This window comes from Gobio gobio (genome assembly GCF_949357685.1).
Source record: "Gobio gobio genome assembly, chromosome: 2".
NCBI lineage: Eukaryota > Metazoa > Chordata > Actinopteri > Cypriniformes > Gobionidae > Gobio > Gobio gobio.
In genome coordinates this window covers 72516223-72541539 of record NC_137098.1, presented here as the reverse complement: position 1 = coordinate 72541539, position 25317 = coordinate 72516223, and the positions used below count along the sequence as shown (strand labels likewise).

The 25317-nt window shown below is 41.7% G+C and overlaps 1 protein-coding gene across 1 annotated transcript; it reads right to left on the bottom strand.

The window, feature by feature from the left end:
- On the bottom strand, positions 1-24885 carry LOC307118692 (uncharacterized protein; the record flags this gene model as incomplete). The annotated part of the gene is made up of 6 exons (XM_079804410.1): positions 1-68; positions 1793-1932; positions 2047-2329; positions 2525-2667; positions 3252-3513; positions 24774-24885. The coding sequence occupies 6 exons, from the start codon at positions 24883-24885 to the stop codon at positions 1-3; spliced, it is 1008 nt and encodes a 335-aa protein (XP_079660536.1).
- Positions 24886-25317: the final 432 nt, after the last annotated feature.

The following is a 25317-nucleotide window of genomic DNA, read 5'->3' as shown; positions in this document are numbered from 1 at the left end:
CTAAATTATCACAAGACTCAAGCTGGACTTCAGTTTGAGCTTCACAAAAGTTTGCTTTAAACAAGGACCTGAAAGACACACATGATGTTACTCTCTATCTTTAGAATAGTGGTTCTGATGGGTCACAGACTGCATGGGAAAATTAAGATAAATGCAAATAATCATATAATCATGCATTTTTAGGATTCCAAAATATATGATTGCATATTTAGCTTTTGGCATGAAAGGTGTGTCTATAATATCTAAAGTTTTCTGATGAAAATTCACCTGTCACTTAAGATTAAACAGATGCAACTTGGACATATCCTCTAAAATCATCAACAAAACTACACAAAGTAAAACAAAATGTGACCCAGACACCATTAAGTACAGCTTCACTTGCAGTGAGGACGAACATGGTTTAGTGTCGACTACATGTGTGTTTTGACTGCTGAGATTAGTATAATTAATAAAGAAATCAATAATAAATGGACATATTTCAACATATTTGGATCAGACCTTCTGCATATACCTCCACCTCACACAGAGTGAGAATCCTCAAATCTCCAGGAATGATCAGATTCACATATCGACCCTCCATACCTTTACAGGCGTAGGTGGACGAACCACCAGCTGGAATACTAGAAATCACATCACATCTACAGAGAGACAGAGAAAACTTCATTTAGACTTTATTCTTTCTGCACTTGTGTTTTCAGCCTTGAGGAATCAGGGATTTCTATGGATATTAAGCCAATGAAAGAGGGTCTCACTTGGGATTGTTGTTGCCATTGTTATCCAAAGAGTTTCCGATGTGAATCTCTGCTCCATTTATTAGTTCCGGACTTTCTCGTCTGTTAGTGATGGTCACGTTACTAATTCTGTAAGTATCACGCAGATCCAGCCTCCACCATGGGTTAGTCTGAATATTAGTTGACGAGCACGCTAACGATGGTTGTGTGAAACCTGGATTGAAATCAATGGCTTGTTCAGCGATCCAGCTGTCATGGGTTGATGACTGTGTGACGATTCCTCCTGCTGCCAAATTACCTGTAAAATAACAGTATCAAGAAATATTTGTGACGCGGGCTGGCATAATAAGTTGCAATGAGCCAATCTTCAATAATTAGTTATTCTCTATTAAATATCCTGCAAAATGATGTATGATTTGTTGGAATCAGACAAAAAAATGTATGAGCTACACCAGATTGAAGTCAATAGAGTCAGCAAAGTAAATTTTGAGAAAAATTTAGTTAAAGTTTTCTAAAGGTCCCAAAACAAAATCACATAGCAACCATACCCCAAAATTACAGGAACAATATATATTCAACTTTGTTTACCACGATAGTACAATTGTTTCATTAACATTAATGAAACAGACAACATATTAAGACCTACTGTACCGCACAGGTCTAATATAATGATACACATCAGATGCTTTTCCCCAACAGTTAACCAAACGTTCACTTAAGACATAACAGATAATGTGTGTGTGAATATTCTCAGAGACAGATATTTTGAAATACTGTAATTCTGTGTATATCGGGATCAGGCACTGTCTAAGATGCATCTTTGTGCGCAAGCTTCAGATGTGTCAGTCAGCGCGAGTAAGATTGTTTTGTTTACTTCAGCATCTGATTGGGCTCCCAGGCAAGACCCCATGATGTCATTCCGACGTAACTTCGAACGTAACTGACTGAATGAGAACATGGTGTTGGCCACACATTTGTTTTATTGACTGCTGAGAGTAGTATAATCAGTAAAGAAATCAATAATTAATGGACATATTTCAACATAGTATGTTTGATCAGACCTTCTCCATAGACCTCCACCTCACACAGAGTGAGAACCTTTGAATCTCCAGGAATGATCAGATTCACATATCGACCCTCCATACCGTTACAGGCGTAGGTGGACGAACCACCAGCTGGAATACTAGAAATCACAGCACATCTACAGAGAGATAGAGAAAAATTCATTTAGACTTTATTCTTTCTGCACTTGTGTTTTCAGCCTTGAGGAATCAGGGATTTCTATGAATATTAAGCCAATGAAAGAGGGTCTCACTTGGGATTGTTGTTGCCATTGTTATCCAAAGAGTTTCCGATGTGAATCTCTGCTCCATTTATTAGTTCCGGACAGCAGTCTTGTCTGTTAGTGACGATCACTTTACTAACTCTGTAAATAAGACCCAGATCCAGCCTCCACCATGGGTTAGTCTGATAATTGGTTGAGGAGCACGCTAATGATGGATCTGGGAAAAAACCTGGATTGAAATCAATGGCCTGTTCAGCGATCCAGCTGCCATTGGTTGATGACTGTGTGACGATTCCTCCTGCTGCCAAATTATCTGTTAAATGATAGTATCAAGATATATTTTATTTATATATATTTGCTCTATTTTAGGAATGCACTTCTATCAGATCTGTCTGGTTTAAGACTAGAACTACACTCTATAACTATATTAAAACCACTTGAATGCAATCAGTGCAATCGGCTCCAAAAAGTCAAATTCGATCATGAGTGACAGATTGTTATGAATTACCTGGATAAACCACATAGACTTCCACCTCAGCGAGAGTCAGATACTGAATTCCAGGAATAACCACAAATACATATTGTCCGGCCATCCTATTACATGAGTAGCTCTGGGAAGCTCCTGATGAAATAGTAAAAATTACAGCACATCTGGAGAGAGACAATAGAGTGATTTGCTTTTGCTCATTATGACAATTTTCTTCTATCAAATGTATTCAATATACTGTATATTTTATGGTTTGATATTTGCCCCAACTTATGTACAATATGATGTTTTGAAAATGTTTTTTTGTTTGCAGCTAAGCTGCAAATGCCATTGAAACGTGCAATTATTTGCCATGCTAATAAAGCTTATTACAAATATTATTATTGTCGAATTTTATAATATTACGTTCTCGTAACTAAGACAAACATCAATATAAGCATCATTATTTTTAATAATGAGTTAATCAGTAAACTCAACTTTGATCACAGGAATAAGTTATTCACACTGAATACAGTTATTTGACATTGTAATGATATTTCACAATTTTACTGTTTTTACTGTATTTTTGGATTTTTTTAAAAACAGTGCTGAAGTCTCTGATTCATATCAACAGGATGTTCTGTATAACCGGTCAGAGTTATCATCAGTGAACAGTGGAGGCAAACAGTTAACTGGTTATAAAGATGTAAAATGTTACCCGGCAACTGGACAGAATCTCTGTAAATAAGAATATATCAGAAAGACTCACATGGGGTTGCTGGAAAAATCTGAAGAAACATTTCCAACTCGAATCTCTGCCCTGTTTATCCTGTCGCTGTAGTCGGGTAGTATTCTGTTAGTGATGACCACTCTGTTCACGGTGTAAACCTTCAGCAGATCCAGCTTCCACCACGGGTTGATTTCCCACAGTGAATGCGTGAAGGTGGCTGGATCCCTATCCAGAGCATTTTGGGCATAACAGTTGGAATGTAGCGTCGACTGGCTGGGTTTGCCCCATCCTGCTCTGTTCGCTGGAATATGTTCAAGGGAAAAACAGTGTGTATTGTGAAAAGTGCTATACAAATAAAACTGTGGATGAGAGTATGACGTGAGGACTGATGGGACGTTGTTCTGTTCCACTTCACAGACTATGAGTGGAAGGAGAATTGTGACATTTATGACATTTTATTTAAAAACTGCAGCGCAAGGCGCGTGTCATGAAGCCATTTTTTTTTTTTTTTTTTTTTTATATATATACTTGTCTGAAAGAGTTTTTTTTTTTTTTTTTACTTTATTTTTTATTATTATTTTAATTTACAAAATTTACAATGAAAGGAAAACAAAAAAATTAATATAATATATATATATATATATATATATATATATATATATATATATATATATATATATATATATATATATAATATATATATTAACAGACAGGGAGAAAAGAGATTATACAAATCAAATATATGCAATACAGCGTTCACAACTGTATACTTATAAATGCGTATCAGAATATGTTCTTAAACATCAATGTACTTATACATACGCATACATGTACTGACCCCCAAATAAAAAGGGGAAAAATAAATAAATAAATAAAATAGATAAACAAAAACAGAACAACACAGCCAAACTTGTGGGGTTAATCGTTCCTATAACAATTACGGTTTACTTAGATGAGGATGTCTTTATTTCCCAGTCTCTTTTGAAAGTACTTTTTTTCATCTTTAGAATATATGTAAGTTCTTCCATAGCCAGGATTTCTTCAATAATTCCAAACCACTGTTTACAATTCAAAGTAGTATCTTTAAGCCAATTCCTAGTTATAGTCTTTTTGCAAGCCGCAAGAAGAATCTTGCATAAATATTGATCACTTTTAGGTACTATGCCAGAAGTTCAAAAGAAGTTCTAGGAATTTTATATCCAAACACTTCAGACAAAACTACCTGTACATCATCCCAAAATGACTGAATTTTCTCACAGCTCCAAAAGATGTGTGTGTGATCCGCTTCTAACTGTCCACATTGTCTCCAGCACACCTGCTGTCTGGAGACTTGTTTGCTTTTGATCTTAGGTGTTATGAAGAAGCGAATGAGACACTTCCAGCAAAATTCCCTCCATATTTGTGAGCTGGTAGTAGTTTGGTGCATTAACCACGTCGTATCAATCCGTTTCTGTTATCTCAGTTTTTAATTCTTTATCCCATTTCAATTTTATATATATTGTGGAGGAGGGACTGCTTTGAATCAACGCCTCGTACACAGAAGTGATTATTTTGAGTAATGTAAGACTATAGGCATTCATTATCATTTTAGTTAGGGGATGGATATTAATTTCTCTAATTTTCCTTTTTTTGTTGTAATAATCCCTGGAAGTATCTAAATAAATCATGATTTCTTAGTCCAAATGCATCCTTTAAATCCTGGAAGCTTCTAATTTCACCCCCTGCAATTACACAGCACAATGCTGTTATTCCCCTGTCCTTCCACTGTTGAAATATTGGATCCTCCCTTCCTGACTTAAATTCCTCATCATGTGTAATCCACCTAAGTATTCCAATTTCTTTCTCCAATTTTAAATGTTTAACAATAGAATGCCAAACCTTCAGTGAGAATTTCGTTATTGGGTCCAGTCTGTCCTTACTATATCCATGAAGTTCACTCTCCCCTATAAATGACTGAATTTGAAGACCTTGTGTATTTGTTTCTATGTCTTTCCATTTAGCTATGTAACTAGGAGTGCACCAATAAAAGATGGGGCGTAATTGTGCTGCACAGAAATAATTTTTACCATACCACCTTTTTCTTTAGGTAATTGGAGAGTTGAATAGCGCACTCTAGGTTTTTTACCTCCCCATATATACCTGGATATTACTTTGTCCCATTCAGAGAATTGCTTTGGGGGGATTTCCACTGGTAGGGATTGAAACAAATATAACAAGCGCGGCAAGACATTCATTTTTATTCCTCTTATCCTATCACTGAAGCTCATGGGGTATGTGGACCACCTCTCAATGTCAGTCTTTATTTTATTAGTGATTAAATCATAATTGGCTTTATACAATTTTGTTAAGTCTTTAGTTAAATTTACACCTAGGTATTTTAGGCATTTTGCATCCCAATTAATATCATAGCTTTGTTTGAGTTCCGTGTTAGGTTTACAATTCAGTAGAAGGATTTGGGTTTTTGTTACATTTAATTTATATCCGGCATATTCATTATATTGCGCTAATACTTGCATAAGATTTGAAAAATGTTTTTTGGGTTCAGCTAAATAAATCATAATGTCATCTGCAAAAAGACTAATTTTGTGTTCCATACCGTTAACTTCGACCCCTGGAATCGACGAGTGCTGTCTGATTAATTGAGCCAGGGGTTCTATATAGATGGCAAAAAGGGCGGGACTAAGACAGCAACCCTGTCTAGTTCCTCTTTCCAGGAGGAAACTTTCTGATAAAGACCCATTTATTCTTATTCTAGCTGTCGGTTTTTGATATATTGACTTGATACACTGGACAGATTTTACATTAAAACCAAACTTTTCTAGTGATAAATAAAGAAATTCCCAGTTGACTCTGTCAAAGGCCTTTTCGGCATCAAGACTGATTAGAGCAACAGGAAGTTTATTTTGATGGGCCCTATCAATTATATGAAGAGTTCTTCTTATATTGTCATATGTTTGACGACCTTTAACAAAACCTGTTTGGTCCTCATCTATCAAGTCTGATGAACAACTGTATTCTGGATGCTAAAATAGAACTATAAATTTTATAGTCTGTATTAAGGAGAGATATGGGTCTATAATTTTGACAGTGTTCCCTGTCTTTTTTCTCCTTGGGGATTACGGAAATTATAGCCTCTTTCCATGATGGAGGAGTTTTCCCTTCTTTTATGATCCAGTTAAAAGTGTCCCTTAGTAATGGCATCAGTTCTTTTATAGAACACTCTATACCACTCTGAAGGAAATCCATCACTCCCTGGTGATTTGCCTGATTTTAATTTGCCCATGACTTCTTGTAATTCCTCTGTGGTGATTTCTGCGGTTAGGCTTTTATTTTGTAAATCACCAATAGAGGGCATATCTAATTTGTTGAGGAACTCTAATACTTTTGTTTTATTCATACCCGAGGTCTGTTTATAAAGTTCTTCATAATAATTCTTAAAAATAGTTCCAATATCTTTTGGATCGTATTTAATTTGTTTTGTTTTGGGGTCACGTATTTTGGGAATTAAATTATCAATTTGTTGCTCTCGCAATTGCCTTGCCAATAATTTAAGTGCTCTTGGTCCTGATTCATAGTAAGTTTGTTTAAAAAATCTAGTCTTTTTCTCTACTTCTAACTGTAATAAACTGTTTATTTCTTTTCTTGTTTCTACCATTTGAGCCATCACCTCTTTATTTGCATTATGTTTATGTTTAAGCTCCAGTTGCTTAAGTTCTGAAATAAGTTTCTCATAATGAGCTAATCTTTCTTTTTTCAATGTGCTTGTGATAGCTATTAATTTCCCTTGAATCACTGCCTTAAGTGCATCCCATAGTATAGAGGGGTCCACCTCACCATTATTATTTTCCTCTAAATATCTTTTTATTTCTATTCGAATTTGCTCAACAATTGACTTGTTGTTTAATATTCCTAGATTTAATCTGAACAGATTGTTTCTTCCCCCCCCCCCCAAAGAGATCTTCACATAAATAGCGTTATGATCCGATACGTCTGCTACCCCAATTTGACAATTCTGTATCTGGTGTCTATTTTCTTCTTGTAGGAGAAAGTAATCTATTCTAGAATATACTGAATATGTAGCAGAGTAGTGAGTATAATCCTTCTCTAATGGGTGCAGTTCCCTCCAGACATCTATTAGGCCCATTTCTGAACATTTGTGGTTCATTAATTTTGTTATATGTTTTTTGTTTCTTTTGTTGCTTGTAGTATCCAGGTCATGGTTTAGTACTATGTTTAGGTCCCCTCCACATATACAAACCCCTTCCATCTCCTTAGCCACAATATCAAATAATACTTTGAAATATTGTTTATTGCTTTCCGGTGGGGCATAAACATTTACCAAAGTTACCAAGTTATTATTAATTGTTCCTTTAACAATAACATATCTCCCTTCTTTATCCTTTACTTCTTTATGATACTCAAAATTGACACCTTTTGGAATTAAGATAATGACCCCTCTCTTGCGGTGGTTTGAACATGAACTATAGAAGATATTTTTAAACCCAAATTTTTTCAGTTTTTCATGTTCCTCATTTGACAAATGTGTTTCTTGCAGGAAAAAAATATGCTTCTTTTCCCTTTTCAATTTAGCTATCACTTTAGCTCTTTTGACTGGGTTCCCTAATCCATTAACATTCAAAGACATTATCTCAATGTCTCTCTCCTGCATTTAACTCTCTACAACAATCCTCGTATAATGATAACCCCACTGGCTAACATTTAAAAAACTATAAACAACTAAACAACTTTTACATGAACCAAGGAGTATTAAATGAACTGTATAGACATCAACTGACCTCCAGATAGGAATGTTCCCCCATAACTTAGGGTTTAGAGTCACTGTCTCCATATAGAGGGAAAGCCTCAGCTAAACGTGACAGTGCACGTGATGCAAATTTTGTCATCAGAATAATATGTGCAACCTGAACATTTTTGTAACCGCATGTACTTTGCACGCGCAGGTCGCACATGCAATTACATTTTTTATCAGTATTTTCTGGGTTGTAATCGGGGCGAGAGATTGCTCAAAACTGTGCATGCATCAAACGCCTGTATATGCATACAAGTCAAAAGAAGTATACTTTCCAAGGCTTTCGAGTGCGCATACACTCGCGTCTGCATAAAAAAAAAAAAGTAAACTTTTGGCTCTACACCTTACACCTTTACCTTTTTGACATGTTAACTAATAATAGTTAATAATTGATTAAAAAAGGATAATTTTAAATAATATCATAATTTATACCTGTATGATATTATGCTGGACCAGTGCGTTTTGGAAAATGGATGAATGGATGATTCAGCTGCGGTCGCCATTTTCGGGTGAGAGGCTGGAATTCATTCAGCGCACTGCTATCACAGTGCATTATAGGTATTCTCTAGCCGTTAAGCGTACATCAGTACACTTGTTATTGCAGTGCATTGTGGGATTGAATAAGTGCACTCAATGTCCACAATAATTTCGGACACCACTACAAATGGCTGTCCCATCAAATAGTTCCCTATTAAAGGGTATAGGGGGCTATTTCGGACAAACCAAGGACAGGAACTAAACAAAGGATGTAAACATTTCTTATGTCCAGTCAACTGTGTTACCTTTTTCAACTATGTGTCTGAGTTGTCAAGGTCCTGTTTGTGTTTTGGGAAAAAGGAAAAGTTCATTTATTCTTGATGTCTAACTGAACATACCTTAACACGCTGTCAAGGGCTGGAGAGTCCTTTATTTGTGGTGTTGTGGTTCATTGCGATTTTAGAATCAGACATGTTTATGGGCCAGTGCTCGCAAAGCCCAATATCCAAAATGAGTAGCAACAAACGTATGTCCATGTAGTACAAGACTCAACACTGGGGTTTAAAATACACAAGGGGTAATGGGCAAACAAGACACACCTGGGAACAATCAAAGAACTAATAAACAAGAAAACTACAAAGGACTACAAAACATGGCGCAAAACAGGAAGTAACACATGAAGTGTCAAATCAGTATACTGTTGGAAATGGCACACTGCAAGGTAGTGTTATTAGCCCATTACTCTTCAAAGTAATGATCAATGATATATTTTTTAAATTACCAACTGATATAGGGAGGTCACTTTTTGCCGATGATGGGGCCTTGTGGAAAAGAGGGAGGAATGTGGAGTTTATAGTTAGGAAAATGCAAGAAGCAGTGGATGAGGTGGTCAAGTGGGGATATCTTGGAGTTAATTTTGATTCTCGAGAAACATGGGCAGAGCACATAAAGAGAATCGAAGGAAAGTGTAAAAAGGTAATAAATATTATGAGATGTTTGAAAGGAAGAGAATGGGGAGCAAGCTGTGCATCTTTGAAAGAATATATGTGACCATGATACGATCAGTGTTGGATTATGGGAGTATAGTCAATATGTCAGCTGCAAGATATCTTTTTAAAAAAATTGGATGTTGTCCAGGCACAGGCACTGAGAGTATGTAGTGGGGCTTTTAAAACTACTCCAGTTGCGGCATTGCAAATAGAAATGGGGGAAATGCCACTGGACATAAGAAGGATGAAGTTGATAGCAAATTATTGGGCTAATTTGCGAGGACACAATGATCGTCGCCCTACAAAAGGGGTGTTAAATGAGTGTTGGGAATATGAGAAATGTAAAAAAGATAACTTTGGACGAATAGGAAATGAAATAGTAAAAGTGATTGTGGTGCAAGATATGAAGATTAGCCCAACAGTGGTATACCCGGCAATGAAATGTATACCATTAATGAAAACAAATGTTGAGATGCAAATACGAATTAGTAAAGTAGAGATGAAATGTATAATCTGGGAAAAAATTAAACAAATGTGGCAAGTTAGGTGGGATGAAGAGGAGAAGGGGAGACATTTATATTATATCCAAAAAAAAATTCAAAGTAAACAGAGTATGCAGTGGAGACAGAAGAGAGGAAGTAGTATTGACAAGGTTAAGGTTGGGACATTGTGCTTTAAATAAATCATTAAAAATGGTAGGGAAACATCAGTCAGGTGTGTGTGAAGAGTGTCAAGAAGAGGAGTCAGTAGAACATGTAATTTTGAATTGCAGGAAATATGGGATACAGCGAGAGAATATGAAAAATAATCTTAATAAATTAGGAGTGCAAGAGTTAAATCTAAAAACAGTACTGGAGATGAGAACAAGAATTGAAGTTAGAGAACTGTTAAACTTTTTGAGAGAAACAGGGCTTTTTCACAGGATATAGTAATTTGGGTAATTAATAATGAAGTTTTTGTTATGGGCTTATTTTATTTTATTTTTTTACCAAAGGGAAGTTAGATTGTAAAACTGGAATCAGATTCACACTCCGGAGTAGAAGGTGGCGGTAATGCACCAAAAGCTGGATGCCAACCGCCGTTAAAAGAAGAAGAAGAAGAAGAAGAAGAAGAAGAAGAAGAAGAAGAAGAAGAAGAAGAAGAAGAAGAAGAAGAAGAAGAAGTAACACATGTTCACACAAGATCAGAGGAAAACAAGACTGGAATCATGACAACAGTCTTCCAGTCACAGCCTTTGATGATGATAAAAGAAGCAGGGGAGGATTAAACAACTCCACAAACAGCATTACCAGCTTCACACATTACTAAATAGTTAAGAATTAACAGAGGTTTTTATGTTGATGTTCTAATGAAAATAATAGTTTGCTTTGAAGTCCCTGTTATGGTGATCAGTGTTTGCTTTAGTTGTGCAGTTTGACTCTTGATCTTTTAATGCTAGTTTTCCTCTGTACTGTGTTTGTTATGGCAAGAACAGCCAGAGAAAATGTGAAAGGACAATGTTTGAATTTTTTATCTCCTCTTCTGCTCTGTTTCTCATTTGCAGGTTCATTGACTGTTGATTATTGCTGCTCTTTCACTCGTCGGGAACAGTGCCGCAGATTTCAAACAGGTTTAAAGCTTGAAATAAGTTCAGAGCCGATAATCGAGAGCAGTCGAGGTGTTGTTACAGTAGATGGGTGGATCTTCAATATTTCATAACACAATCACAATCTCTTTTTGCACACATCTTGCTGCCCAGGTGCAACTCATTTTGTGATTTCTCCGTTGACTTGGATGGAAGGAATTGAAAAGCAGCCAATTTGAATAAAAAAAAAAAAAAGGATTTCAGGAATGCTTATTTTATTTTTTCAAACTGGCATCTATTATACTTTGTAAAGGAAATAATAAATCCTAAATAGCCCATATAGTCACAAAACTGCTGCTTTGTTCAGTATAGATGTAAATGTATTAGTCCAATTAATTAGTTCAGTTTAACTCGTTACTCGCTACGCAGCATCCGGTTCCCCCGTCATCCTTTGGCTAGCATTACAATATATAATCATGTTCTTATTCAAGTGAATGCTTTTTAAAAAAAAAAAATTCTTTAATGCTAGGTTTTATTAATAAATTGCAATGTAATTATAGGAATAATTGTGTGATTAATTAGTTAATATTTTTCAATTGATTGACAGCACTAAAATGTATACCGTGAGCCATTTCTAATGATTGAATTATTCTGGACCTGCTTTATTTTCACCTAAAATCCGTTGGTATTTAAATTTCCTTTGCATGGGATCTTTAAGTTTGTGAGTTTTCATAATGTGTCTGAAATTGTGGAGCCCTAAAAATGTTTCACAGCAGCACAAACTAACAAACAAAAGATGTAATATTATTTAATTCATGAAATCTCACCTTCTTTTTCATTTGCCTCGATTTGAACTGAGAAAAACCCTTAAAATGAGAAACACAGAATGATGGCAGTATTAGTAGAAAAATCAAGTCATCTTCATTTATACAGCACTTTATATACAATACTGATTGTTTCAACAGTAATACAGTAATAAACAGTAAAATAACAATCAATGGTGCAAATGTCACCAAATATGAGACAAACTCAAAGTATGCTGTAAATTTGAACTTGGACTTGGAATAGTGATGGAAAAACTCCCAAAACGTTTGCAAGAGAACCCAAAAGCATTAACATATGATTTTTCATCCATCTCATATTTTTTCATCACCGTATAAGTAATGTATAGTATTTTGTAGGGCTGCCCTCGATTAAAGATTTTTCTAGTTGACTGGTAGTTGTTTATTTAAGCCATTAGTCGCCTAATCACTTTTTTATATCTAAGCCATAAATCATAATAATGAGTCTTTAATTGCCTATATATAATACATAGCCTAATCAGGGCTCAAACGCACACAAGCTTGCAATAGCACACCGGCAAACGTAATGATTATGAGTGTCATGAAAAAACAGAAGGAGACTGTCTAATCATTTGAACAATTTATTGATAATGTTTTCTGTGTTTTTGGCTGCAGAGATTAAGTTGACGACATTGACTCATCATCTCCGCAGTGGACTCACCTATATGCATGTTTCAGGATTACATAATCTGACAACATTTATTTTCCACTTGAATTGGTTCGTTTAAAAGCACATTTCAAGCTTTCTATAGATATATTTCCCATGTCTGAGAGGCAAGTATACAATGAGTTTCGGTTCATCTATGTGAGACCGAGACTGCAGAAAGCGTATCCTGTTTGTTTTCTTTATTTTACAAAAGCACAACGTTTTGTTGTTATTGTGAGTTTACAGAAATAAAAGTAAGCCGTTTACAGTTTGCATCACTCTTATCTGTGGCAAAAAATTATGTATTATGTAATATGAGTATTTTAAGTTAAATGCCAGTGATCGCGCCGGCACACTTTTTACGCACAAACACTTGGATATGCGCCCAATTATAGCGCACATTTAGCTGGGTTAACATTAGAACGTGCGGACTTGTAAACATACATGTTTCAAGTGATAAGCCATATTTGAGGTTGGTGAATGATTTTGTTAGATTTACACTTAAGACAGAAAAGGTAAATTGGGTAATATTCAATGTTCTCTAGAATGATGTATTGTATATTATTGTTCTTCTGTTAGTGATCTACATTCTGTTTCCAGCCTCATCTTTCAGAAATGCCCAAGATATTAGAAAAGATGTTTCACTTACCCAGTAAAAGCAACAGACTCCTGAAGAAAACCCTCATGATCACTTCTCGATTCTTTCTGCTTTTATTTGAGCACTGAATGAAAGTTGTTCCTCTGAGAGATAGAGAGAGATGATGATAGAATAATGCAAAAGCTCAGCTTTACATACCAGTGTGACTTAAGTCAGTCGTGTCACATGATCATCTTTCTCCTCCTCCATTCCCATCTTTCTCCTCCTCCGTTTCCATATTTCTCTCTCTTTCTTGTTGACTGGAGAAAAAAAAAATCTTTTTTTTTTTTTTACCGAAAGACAGGGTATAATTTATCAAAAAATCATCTTAAAAATCTGTGTATAAACAAGCGAACAAGTTTATGAGATTAATGTCTGATTAAAGCTATAACTGGATCTCCTGAGATACAACTGAGTGAGAGTCTTCCTAAACTCTTTGAAGGTTTGTATTCACTTTTTTGTTTGTTTAAATTTTAACATGCTAACTTTAACTCTGTCATTATTTACTCACTCTCATGTCATTCTTTCCTTTCAGTGAAACACCAGGGGTGAATATTTTGAAGATAATGAAGACTGAGGCTGTCAAACGCCAAAATTACTAAATAAAATGCATCACAGAAGCTGTTTATCTTCTCTAACCCACATAGCAACATTGTGTCAGCCCAGATCCGGCCCAGATCTGGCACATGTGGAATGATGATCCGGCCCAGATCTGGCACATGTGGAATGATGATCCGGCCCAGATCTGGCACATGTGGAATGATGATCTGGCCTAGATCTGGCACATGTGGAATGATGATCCGGCCCAGATCTGGCACATGTGGAATGATGATCCGGCCCAGATCTGGCACATGTGGAATGATGATCTGGCCTAGATCTGGCACATGTGGAATGATGATCCGGCCCAGATCTGGCACATGTGGAATGATGATCTGGCCTAGATCTGGCACATGTGGAATGCTCCTGATTTGGCCCACATGCTGCGTGGAATTACGGCCCTTGGATGGTCTGCTCCTGTTTGCCAGATCTGGGCCACAAGCAGGCCAGAGCAATGCCACATGTCAGCCAAGAGCAAAGAAATAAACCAGAACTGGACCTTTATCTGAGCCACATCTGTGTATATTAAATATGGAGTCATCTCAGCTTTAATATGCCTTTTAACAAACAGAATCACTGAAGGAAATAAGAGAACAGAAAAAGAGACGAGCACAAACACAAGATAAAAGAAGACATTAAATCTGTGAAGATCTCAGCAGAGGAGGAATAAACAACTCCACAAACAGCATTACCAGCTTCACACATTACTCACCAGACTGACTTTATTTCTGTCAGACGTCTACAGAAGCTCTTATTGAGATTATCAGAGGTTTAACTCTAATGTTGTAATTGAGGGAAAGCTCTCAAAGAAGTAAAATGACTGACCTCTTCAGGGTTTCAAATGCAGGTCAGTTTCACCTGTAAAAGGCTACTGTGGGTTTGTCTTCTTTAACATGGCTAGTATTAAACGGCTAGTAAATGTTTGCAGTAGCACCCCATTACTATCGTCATTCAAAAACTGTATGCTAAATAACATCATTATTATCTATTGTAAAATTACAGTAGTAATTTAGCAGACAGATATTCACATCGATTTATACGTTTGGAGGGACAGACAACAACACAAAAAGTATTAGTAATAATGCAATAACTTGTTCTGTATTACAATTTTTTATATAATAATTGTATATTGTACAAATTTTTACATTTAAGCAATTTAGAATTTTTTAATAATATATTTGCATGAAATAGTTTTGTATTGTTTAATATTGGATATTTAAGACATTTCAAGACATTTTGTCCTAATGAAGTACAAAGAAGCAAAAAAGTAAACAAACACAAGGGAGAGAGTCGAGACGAGACGAGATGTCAGGGGAAAATGAAGATAACGAAAAGGGAAGTTCAAGAGAGAACCTTTAATTATTTTGCTCATCCTATGGATCTAAACCTTTTTTATGTGATGACCATACAACAAATATGATTCTCTATGGTTCCAAAATTTGTTGTGGGTGTATGGGATGGCCTGGATGAGTTTTCTTGGAAGTCATTTGCTTATAAAGCATGTAAAAAGAAAATCATGAATGTAAATCTACATGTAAATGTTTCCCAAGTTTCTCTCTGTGCCAGCGTCTTTGGGTTTGGTGTGTAGCGACGCCAGCAATAAGACCAACATTGTGAGTTTTAAGCGATTTTCAAGATCCGCTTACATTAACCTCGCAAGACTCTTATTTATTTCTAATAATGTCTGATTATAGTGTTCTTTTTTGTGCCCTCAATAGACAAATTAATCATTTGAATAGGCAGACAACTCTTTTGCCTACAGTATATGCAAATAATGTGTGTCATCTTTTCTTTGGAAAGAAGCTAAGAAAATTACTTTATGTGGACAATGGACAGTGTTGTGGCTGTTTGCATTCGGACCAAAAATTATTTTTAGTTGGTACATTTTTGTCGCTTGGCTTTTATCAAGCTTCATGTGTGATTTTAGTTTTCAAAATCCTCCTTATGAAAACATTAGAGAGTTGGACAGAAATCACAGACTGTGGTTTCAGCATCATTTCCCTTATGGAAAGACAAAAAACAGTTTTGAAATGATGTTAATCTAATGCTTCATCATCTTTAAAGTGATTGGAATATTCCTGTAAAGTAAAAGATTTATTTTAGGGCACAGTGGGGGACGTGAGCAGGGGGACCTTGCGTGCGCTGCAGGATTTTAATCCATGACGGCGTAATGTGTTACTAATGGTTAGGGTCCCAGCCTTGTGCAGGTCTACAATTTTATCCCTGATGTCCTTACACAGCTCTCTGGTCTTGGCCATTGTGGAGAGGTTGGAGTCTGTTTGATTGAGTGTGTGTCTTGATTGGGTGTCTTTTATATAGGTAACGAGTTCAAACAGGTGCAGTTAATACAGGTAATGAGTGGAGAACAGAAGAAAAACTTAAAGAAAAACTAACAGGTCTGTGAGAGCCGGAATTCTTACTGGTTGGTAGGTGATCAAATACTTATGTCATGCAATAAAATGCAAAGTAATTATTAAAAAATCATACAATGTTCCGTCTCACACAGTTGAAGTGTACCTATGATAAAAATGACAGGCCTCTACATGCCACTGTATATATATATATATATATATATATATATATATATATATATATATATATATATATATATATATATATATATATATATATATATATATATATATAATCTTCATCATTAAACTTCCTTTGGAATTGTATCTGCCTGTCTTCGTCTTCCTGCCAGCAAACACCGTGACACTACCCTTGGGAGATATCATTAGGAAGTATGGCGATAGTTTTCACTGTTATGCTGACGATGCTCAGCTCTATATCTCTTCACGCCCTGATGAAACTTTCCAATTCACAAGATTAACGGAATGCCTAGCTGATATAAAAAATTGGATGAATAGTAATTTCCTGCAACTTAATTCTGAAAAAACAGAATTTTGAATTATTGGACAAAAATCCGTCATTTGCGTCAAAATCCGAAGCATGGTCAAGTGCATTCCGCGTGTCACAATGAAGTACTTTTTGTGTATTACATGGCCGGTGGTTATTGAAGTATGAAGTTATTTTTGGCGTATTACATGTGCGGTGGTTATTTAAATGAGTGACATTGTGACTTCACAAGATCCGGAAGAAGTGTGTTGTAGTCCCAACTAGCTGTTTTTTGTAGTTCTTGAAAAGTGTTTTCTGTTAAAGACAATCAGGGCCGGCCCGCGGCATAGGCAGAATAGACAAATGCTAGGGACGCCACTCATCCATAGGGGTACCAAAATGAGTGATTTTTCCTGTTTTATTACTGGTACTATTTTATTAATATTAATTTGAAATATTACCAAAAAAACCCACCTTTAACCAAGTCCCCTGACTCTTCCCGGTCCGCCGCATCAAGTTTGATCAGATCAGTTTGACGTTGGGAGTTCCCTTTCGTTCAGTCACTACGACGTAACGTTAGTGACTAACGAATGGGGGTTTCGCTTAGAAGCCTATCAACTTCGAGTTTTGAGAAAACGCCCAATGGCGTGCCAATGCCATGGGGCATGCGGAATTTGCATACGTAGCTCCGCCTCACTGCGTGAGTATATAAGGAAGTACGAGGCAATATCGCATTATGTTTCTGCTTTCGGAGCCAAGAGTACCTACCTCTTCACTCCTACAGCCTTCTGAGACTCTGTCAGCTTCTTCGAGACGAGCAGCTTTCCAGTCGGTGTTGGTGTGACGGCGCGTTCCAGTGATCGCATACTTCCTGCCTGCTGATCTGTGCAGTGGTCTGCATCCAGCTGGTGTGTGTTTCCCTGGGCGCTTCGGCATCGACTGTGAAGTTTCCTCTCACAAAAGAGCTTGCATGTGACGCGTCCTTTTCAGGATGTTTCGTCCGTGCACTTCTGGGTGCGGTAGATCGCTTTTTTCTTTCGATGGGCATGTTTTTTTCTTTCGTGGATGACTCATGTTCTCTCTGCGGGAACCTGGCCATCTCAGTGCTTCGATCGAGACTCCGTGAATTCCGTGCTGATGCCGGAACGAGAGTCCCCTCCGTCCCCCCCCAATCTGCGGTCTCCTCTGGAGGCGGCACTTTGGCTGGTGACCAGGGTGATCTGAGGGTGACGGTGTGGAATAAAGCTCCGACGCTAGATCCTCGGCCCACACCCCCCTCTCAGGCACTTGACCCGGCCCGCGCTCAGGCGTCTACATCGGGGCCGGCTCCTGCTGTCCCGACTGTGGCGTTTGGCGCGGCGGAGGAGGAAGTGATGTCTATCGCCGCATCACAAGGTGGGCTGGAGTCATCTGAGGATGAGGATTCGGCTGTGCTGCCACCTTCGGGTGTCCCAGCATTGCCCGAGTCGGACCCAGAGTTGACAGCCATGCTCTCTCAGGCCGCCGCAGCGCTTGGACTGGAGTGGAACCCTCCGCCTCAGCCCGAGCGTTCGCGGTTGGATGATTGGTTTTTGGGGGCGGCGCGTTCGGACACCCGTCCGGCCGCTCCTCCAATACCTTTCTTCCCCGAGGTGCATGAAGAGGTCGCGCGTTCCTGGAAGGCCCCGTTGTCTTCCCGTGAACGTTTGGCGGCCTCTTCCGCCTTCACCTCTCTCGATGGAGCCGCGGCTCATGGGTACACTGGGGTCCCCCCAGTCGAACGTTCTGTTGCGATGCAACTGTGTCCACAGAGCGCTTCGTCCTGGCGTGGTGACCCAAAGCACCCCTCCAAGGCCTGTAGGTTTTCGTCATCTCTGGTGGCGAAGTCCTATAGAGCTGCGGGGCAGGCCGCCGCTTCTTTGCATACCATGGCAACTCTTCAGGCTTACCAAGCCAAGTTGCTGTGCGATATGCACGAGAGAGGGGCTGATCCAGGGCTCAGCAATGAGTTGCGTGCCGCCACCGACCTCGCTCTCCGGGCGACGAAGGTGACCGCGCGCTCCCTGGGTCAGGTGATGTCCACAAATGTGGTCCAGGAGAGACACTTATGGCTCACCCTGTCTGATATGCGCGACGCCGAGCGAACACGTTTCCTCGACGCCCCCATATCACAGGATGGGCTATTCGGCGGAGCGGTCGAGAGCTTCGCCCAACAGTTCTCGGCCGCTCAGAAGCAGACTGAGGCCATAAAATACATCCTGCCCCGGCGGTCAGCTGCTGCCTCCACCCCACCGCCCGTGCAGGTGCCTCAGCCTGCTCGCCGCCGAGGACGCCCTCCCGCGGCTTCCTCCGCCTCTGCGCCACCCAAGCAGCAGCCTCCACCCGGGCCGCGCAGAGGCAGCCGCAGGAAGGCGTCCCAGTCCGCTCCAGCCCCGCAGCCCGCGAAGAAACGCCAGGCTAAGCGGCGCTCCTGATGCGGACGGCTCAGGGATGGGCAGTTCTTTCCAGGAGACGGCGGCAGGGCCGCTCCTTCCCCCGGTGGAGGGCCGGGGGAGAATCTTTTGTTCAGCTGCTGGCCCCCGGGTCAGCAGCACCCTAATGTGGTTAAAGAAAGAACTGACAAACCCATCCCTGAGCCCCCAGAGATCGGTGACGGCAGTGCGCGCCACCCTCGGGTCTCGCCACTCTCGTCCCTCTCTGTCGCCAGCCCCCTGGCAGAGCAGACCCCCGTGGAACGCGAGTCCTTCCCTGGTCTCCTCTGTCAGGGCGCAGCCGTTAACCGTGCTCCGACCCGGGGACGCCCAACAGCCTCCCCTGTCCGCGCCGGTAACGCTGCCTCGCTGCCCCACCCAGGGTACGTCTGTCGTCCGTATGACCCCGTTGGTGCAGTCTCTGGAAGCCTGGCTTCAGCTTCCGGGGCTGTCCCGCTGGGTTGCCCGGACCATCAGGCTCGGCTACGCGATTCAGTTCGCGCAGGCTCCTCCCCGTTACAGGGGAGTCCGCTATACCATGACCGGGGCCCATGCCCCTGTCATGCGTGCGGAGATTGCCACTCTACTGGCGAAGGGTGCGATCGAGCCTGTCCCTCCAGCCGAAATGAGGTCGGGGTTCTACAGCCCCTACTTCATTGTACCCAAGAAAACCGGTGGGTTACGGCCAATCCTGGACCTTCGCATCTTGAACCGATCCCTTCACCGGCTTCCGTTCAAGATGTTGACTGCGAAACGCCTTTTCGAATGCGTTCGTCCGGACGATTGGTTTGCAGCGATCGACCTGAAGGACGCCCACTTCCATGTCTCCATCCTTCCTCGACACAGACCGTTCCTACGGTTTGCTTTCGAGGGGCGGGCATACCAGTACGCAGTTCTCCCATTCGGGTTGTCTCTGTCCCCTCGCGTCTTCACGAAGATCGCCGAGGCAGCCCTTGCGCCCCTTTGGCAGCACGGGGTCCGCATCCTGAACTACCTCGACGACTGGCTCATACTAGGCCACTCTCGAGAGCAGGTTTGCGGACACAGAGATCTGGTTCTCCACACCTTAACCCGTCTGGGCCTTCGGGTCAACTGGGAGAAGAGCAAACTTTGCCCAGTGCAGAGGATCTCTTTTCTCGGTATGGAGATCGACTCGGTCGCCATGTACGCGCAGCTTTCGAGCGAGCGCGCGCAGTCTCTGCTGACTTGCCTCCGACAAATCGAGAGCAAGAATGCGGTTCCACTGAAACTTTTTCAGAGGCTCCTGGGGCATATGGCATCTGCAGCCGCGGTAACGCCGCTCGGATTGCTTCATATGAGACCGCTTCAGCACTGGCTTCGCGATCGAGTCCCGAGATGGGCATGGCAGTCTGGCACGCTCCGGATCCAAGTGACTCGGGCCTGCTTACAGACACTCACCCCGTGGTCGAACCTCAGCTTTCTACGGGCCGGTGTGCCCTTAGAACGAGTTTCCAGGCATGTTGTCGTATCGACGGATGCCTCTGCCACGGGCTGGGGTGCCATGTGCAATGGACAAGCAGCCGCGGGCTCCTGGACAGGACCCCAGCGCCTCCTGCATGTCAATTGCCTCGAGTTGCTGGCAGTACGGTTCGCCCTGCACCGCTTCCGAGCGTTGCTGAAGGGTCAACATGTGCTTGTCCGGACAGACAACACGGCCGTAGTAGCGTACATCAACCACCAGGGCGGTCTACGCTCCCGCCGCATGTCTCAACTCGCCCGCCATCTCGTCTTATGGAGTCAGAAGCGCCTGAGGTCCCTTCGTGCTGTCCATATTCCGGGAGTCCGGAACCACGCAGCCGACGAGCTCTCGCGGTTTCAGCCTCTCCCGGGAGAATGGAGACTCCATCCCCGGACGGTTCAGCTGATTTGGGAACAGTTCGGCGACGCACAGGTAGACCTGTTTGCCTCCCACGACTCTTCCCACTGCAGCCTGTATTATTCCCTGACCGAGGGCACGCTCGGCACGGATGCACTGGCGCACAGCTGGCCGCGGGGCCTACGCAAATATGCGTTTCCCCCAGTGAGCCTACTCGCACAGCTTCTGTGCAAGATCAGGGAGGACAAGGAGCAGGTCCTTTTGGTCGCCCCGTACTGGCACGGCCGGACCTGGTTCCCCGAACTCATTCTCCTTGCGACAGCCCCTCCCTGGCCTATTCCTCTGAGACCGGACCTCCTTACTCAGAGACGGGGCACCCATTGGCACCCGCGTCCCGACCTTTGGAACCTCCACGTGTGGCTCCTAGACGGGACCCGGCAGGTTTGAGTGGCCTACCACCTACGGTGGTCGCCACCATCACTTCCGCTAGGGCAGAGTCCACTCGGCATGCCTATGCGTTGAAGTGGAACCTCTTCGTCACCTGGTGCTCTTCCCGCCAAGAAGACCCCTGGAAATGTCCGATCGGGTCCGTGCTTGAGTTTCTCCAAGAGGGGCTGGAGCGAAGGCTGTCTCCCTCCACCCTCAAGGTATATGTGGCCGCAATATCTGCCCACCACGATCTCTTGGGGAACAAAAAGGTAAGTCAGCACGACCTGGTCATCAGGTTCCTGAGGGGAGCTAGGAGACTGAATCCTCCTCGCTCTCCTCTCGTACCCTCTTGGGACCTCGCAGTAGTACTAACTGCTCTGCAGAGACCTCCCTTTGAGCCTTTGCGGTCGGTTGATATTAAGTTTCTGTCTATGAAGACGGCTCTGCTGACCGCATTGGCCTCAGTCAAGAGGGTCGGGGACCTGCAGGCATTTTCGGTTGACGAAGCGTGCCTGGAGTTCGGGCCGGCTAACTCTCACGTGATCCTGAGACCCCGGCCTGGATATGTGCCCAAGGTTCCCACCACTCCGTTCAAGGACCAGGTGGTGAACCTGCAAGCGCTGCCTTTGGAGGAGGCAGACCCAGCCTTGGCATTGCTCTGTCCAGTACGCGCTCTCCGCGCCTACGTAGACATGACGCAGTGTTTCAGGACCTCAGACCAGCTCTTTGTCTGTTATGGTGGAGAGCGGAAGGGAAGTGCTCTCTCAAAGCAAAGGCTGTCTCACTGGATAGTGGACACCATTGCTTTGGCTTACCAGCAGCAATGTCCCCTTGGTGTGAGGGCACACTCCACCCGGAGTGTGGCTTCCTCTTGGGCTCTAGCGCATGGCGCCTCGCTAGCAGACATCTGCAGAGCTGCAGGCTGGGCGACACCCAACACATTCGCCAGATTCTATAATCTCCGAGTGGAGCCAGTGTCCGACTATGTACTCGCTCCCCAGAGGGGCCGGTAAGGACCAGGTTCAGGTGTCTTCGCTTGCTCGCCACTCCATTCCACGGACTGGATATGTGCGATATTTCCTCAGGTGAGTTCCCCGAGAGCCCTGAGCTCCTCCAGCACTGTCGACGCCGACATCAGTTCAGTCTGCCCTCTCGAGCCCAGACCCTCATGTCCGGCCAGGTGCCCCATGTGCATGGTTCCCTCTGGCGACCCCCACATGTGTATTTCACCGTAAGTCTCCGCAGTGAGCGGGTTTCTTCCCTTGGCGTGTCCCCGCCACCCCTAGGGTTAAAAATCCACCTTCGGCTGGTACCCTAGAGATCTTCCATATGCAACCCTCTCCGGGTCATATGTGTCTCTTAAGTCCTCCCCACGGGTAGGCATCTTGGCATTCCCTCACTGGGATATGCTTCCCAGTGTACCTTGGTAATCCTGTGTTAAGTGGGAGTCCTTCGTCCGTACTAGTCTTACGACAGGGTACTCACACTTACGCAGGGCGCTGGAAGACAGCTGAGTGGCGTGATTATATTGGGACCCCCATTCGTTAGTCACTAACGTTACGTCGTAGTGACTGAACGAAAGGGAACATCTCGGTTACGGATGTAACCCTCGTTCCCTGAGGAGGGAACGGAGACGTAACGTCCCCTTGCCACATCAGCTGTGTTGCCTGGAACGCAGGAGTTCAGTCTTGGCTCCTCAAGCAGGTAACATAATGCGATATTGCCTCGTACTTCCTTATATACTCACGCAGTGAGGCGGAGCTACGTATGCAAATTCCGCATGCCCCATGGCATTGGCACGCCATTGGGCGTTTTCTCAAAACTCGAAGTTGATAGGCTTCTAAGCGAAACCCCCATTCGTTAGTCACTAACGTTACGTCTCCGTTCCCTCCTCAGGGAACGAGGGTTACATCCGTAACCGAGACGTTTGTTGTGTTGTGTCGCCTCTTAAACTTTATGCAAGCAGCTGTTCTGGGTTCTCAGTGTGATTTTGTAAAATATCATGTCAGTTTTTTATAAACACATGTAATATCACTTTTTTAATAGCCTAATGTTTTTACTCTACAGTTGTGCAGTTTAAGGGGATATGTGGCATTTTTAAAATGTATTTGCCGAAATTAGTAATGATATTTTTATACTTTATTTAAAATAGCCACATTTTTTGTAAAATTCACATTAAGTATCAAAATTCCTCAGTTTTATTCATGGTGAAAACATGAATGTGCATAGTTTAGTGGAAGATTGCTGCCATCTACTGGAAAACAAACACTTTTGCTAGTGCTCAATTAATAGTTTCTGCATGAATGGCAGATGCAGTTACTCTTGCTATTTTTGTTTAGGCTGTAGTGGCGTAGGTGCTATTTTTGTATAGTTTGTATTAGGGATGCACCGAATCCAGATTTTTGGGGTTCGGCCGAATACCGAATCCACTGGTTAAGATTCGGCCGAATCCGAAACCGAATACTGAATCCTACTCCCATCCTCAGTCCATTATCACAGTAAACACATTAATGAAGTAAACAACGTCCACAGCAGTGTAGGGATGCTATTGACCATTTAACCATTAACCGAAAGTAAGAACTTTGACCGATTAATACTACCAGTTCAACAGTTTAAATATTTTTAACGCTTTTCTTTTTTTTGCATGGTTAAAGAAAAATATGCTGTAGCGTAGCTGTAGATCAGAAATTTGTTATTTTAATATTATTTATATGCATAATTGAATCTATAATGTATTTGTGAAGTTTAAGTGCATGAGAAAGTTATATATACTGCATGAGCTGAAGTTTGCATGACATATTACTGTCATATGGCATGGAGAAGGACACAGGGAGATAATTTTGGTCATACAAGAATGTGTGTACATGTTCTGTCATGGACTGTATGAAGCCCTGCTGCTGAGAAGCACAGAGACACAGACCATCTGAAAATTGGCAGAGAGTGTCTATAATAGCAGAACAATATCTGCTTGGTACTTAGAAAAGAAGAACAAAAAACAAGCCAAGTTTTTGAAGAAAGGACTGGACATTGATTCCTCTTTGGATGAACAGTTTAGATGGTTCATGCTCCAAAAAGAAAGCCTTTCCGATCTTGGCAGCTAACTGGATTGTGAAACAAGGTGGAATTTGTTGCAGTGCGAATGGGAGTCCAGTTCCACTTGTTGAAGCAATGAAGCCACAGATTGAAGCATATAACAAGTTGAATAAAATCATGTCTATTACATGTTCAGAAAAAGATACAACAATAATTGATGATTAATTTGATCCAGATTGGACAAATATAATAGCCGAGGCTGAAAGAAAATTTTTGCAAGCACCAGTAAACTCAGCAAAAACTGTAATGCCTCCTCCATACAACCCAATTTATCCAACTTTGCCTGAACAATGTAAAACTTCTTGTAAGCCATATGGAGGGCCAGTTGACAAAATATTTATTGCATCTGCACAGGCCGCTCCAGTAATAACCAGATCCAAATCAACCCAGTCAAACAGAGACATGCTGCGAGGTATACCAGCACCTGCCTCTGATTGGGGCGATGAGACAAGAGAGGACGACATGATAACAAATGATAAGGTTGGTCCTGAATTCTCTTCACCTGCTATTAAAAGGGAAGAAGTACAATCTGAAATGATGATGGAGGAAAGACTATTCACACCAGGAGAACGTCAAGCCATTCTCTTAGCCTTGCCTCCTCTGAAGAGACAAGATCCAAACACAGAGTTTTGGCGAGAATTAGATTCCTTGGTTGAAGCACATCAAATGACACTGAGAGACATACACACCATTGTGAAAGCTAAAATCCCAAGAGACAGATGGGAACACTTGTCAGTGTCAATAACAACAGCCCAATGGATAGACTTGTGGGTTGATGGCCAGGGACGACCCCAGGGTCTTTGGCAAGCCTTAGATGTGTTCCGAAAAGAAATCCAAGAGATCCTGGGCAGTGGTAAGATTCCTTTCATATCAGTAACATTGATTAAGCAAAAAGA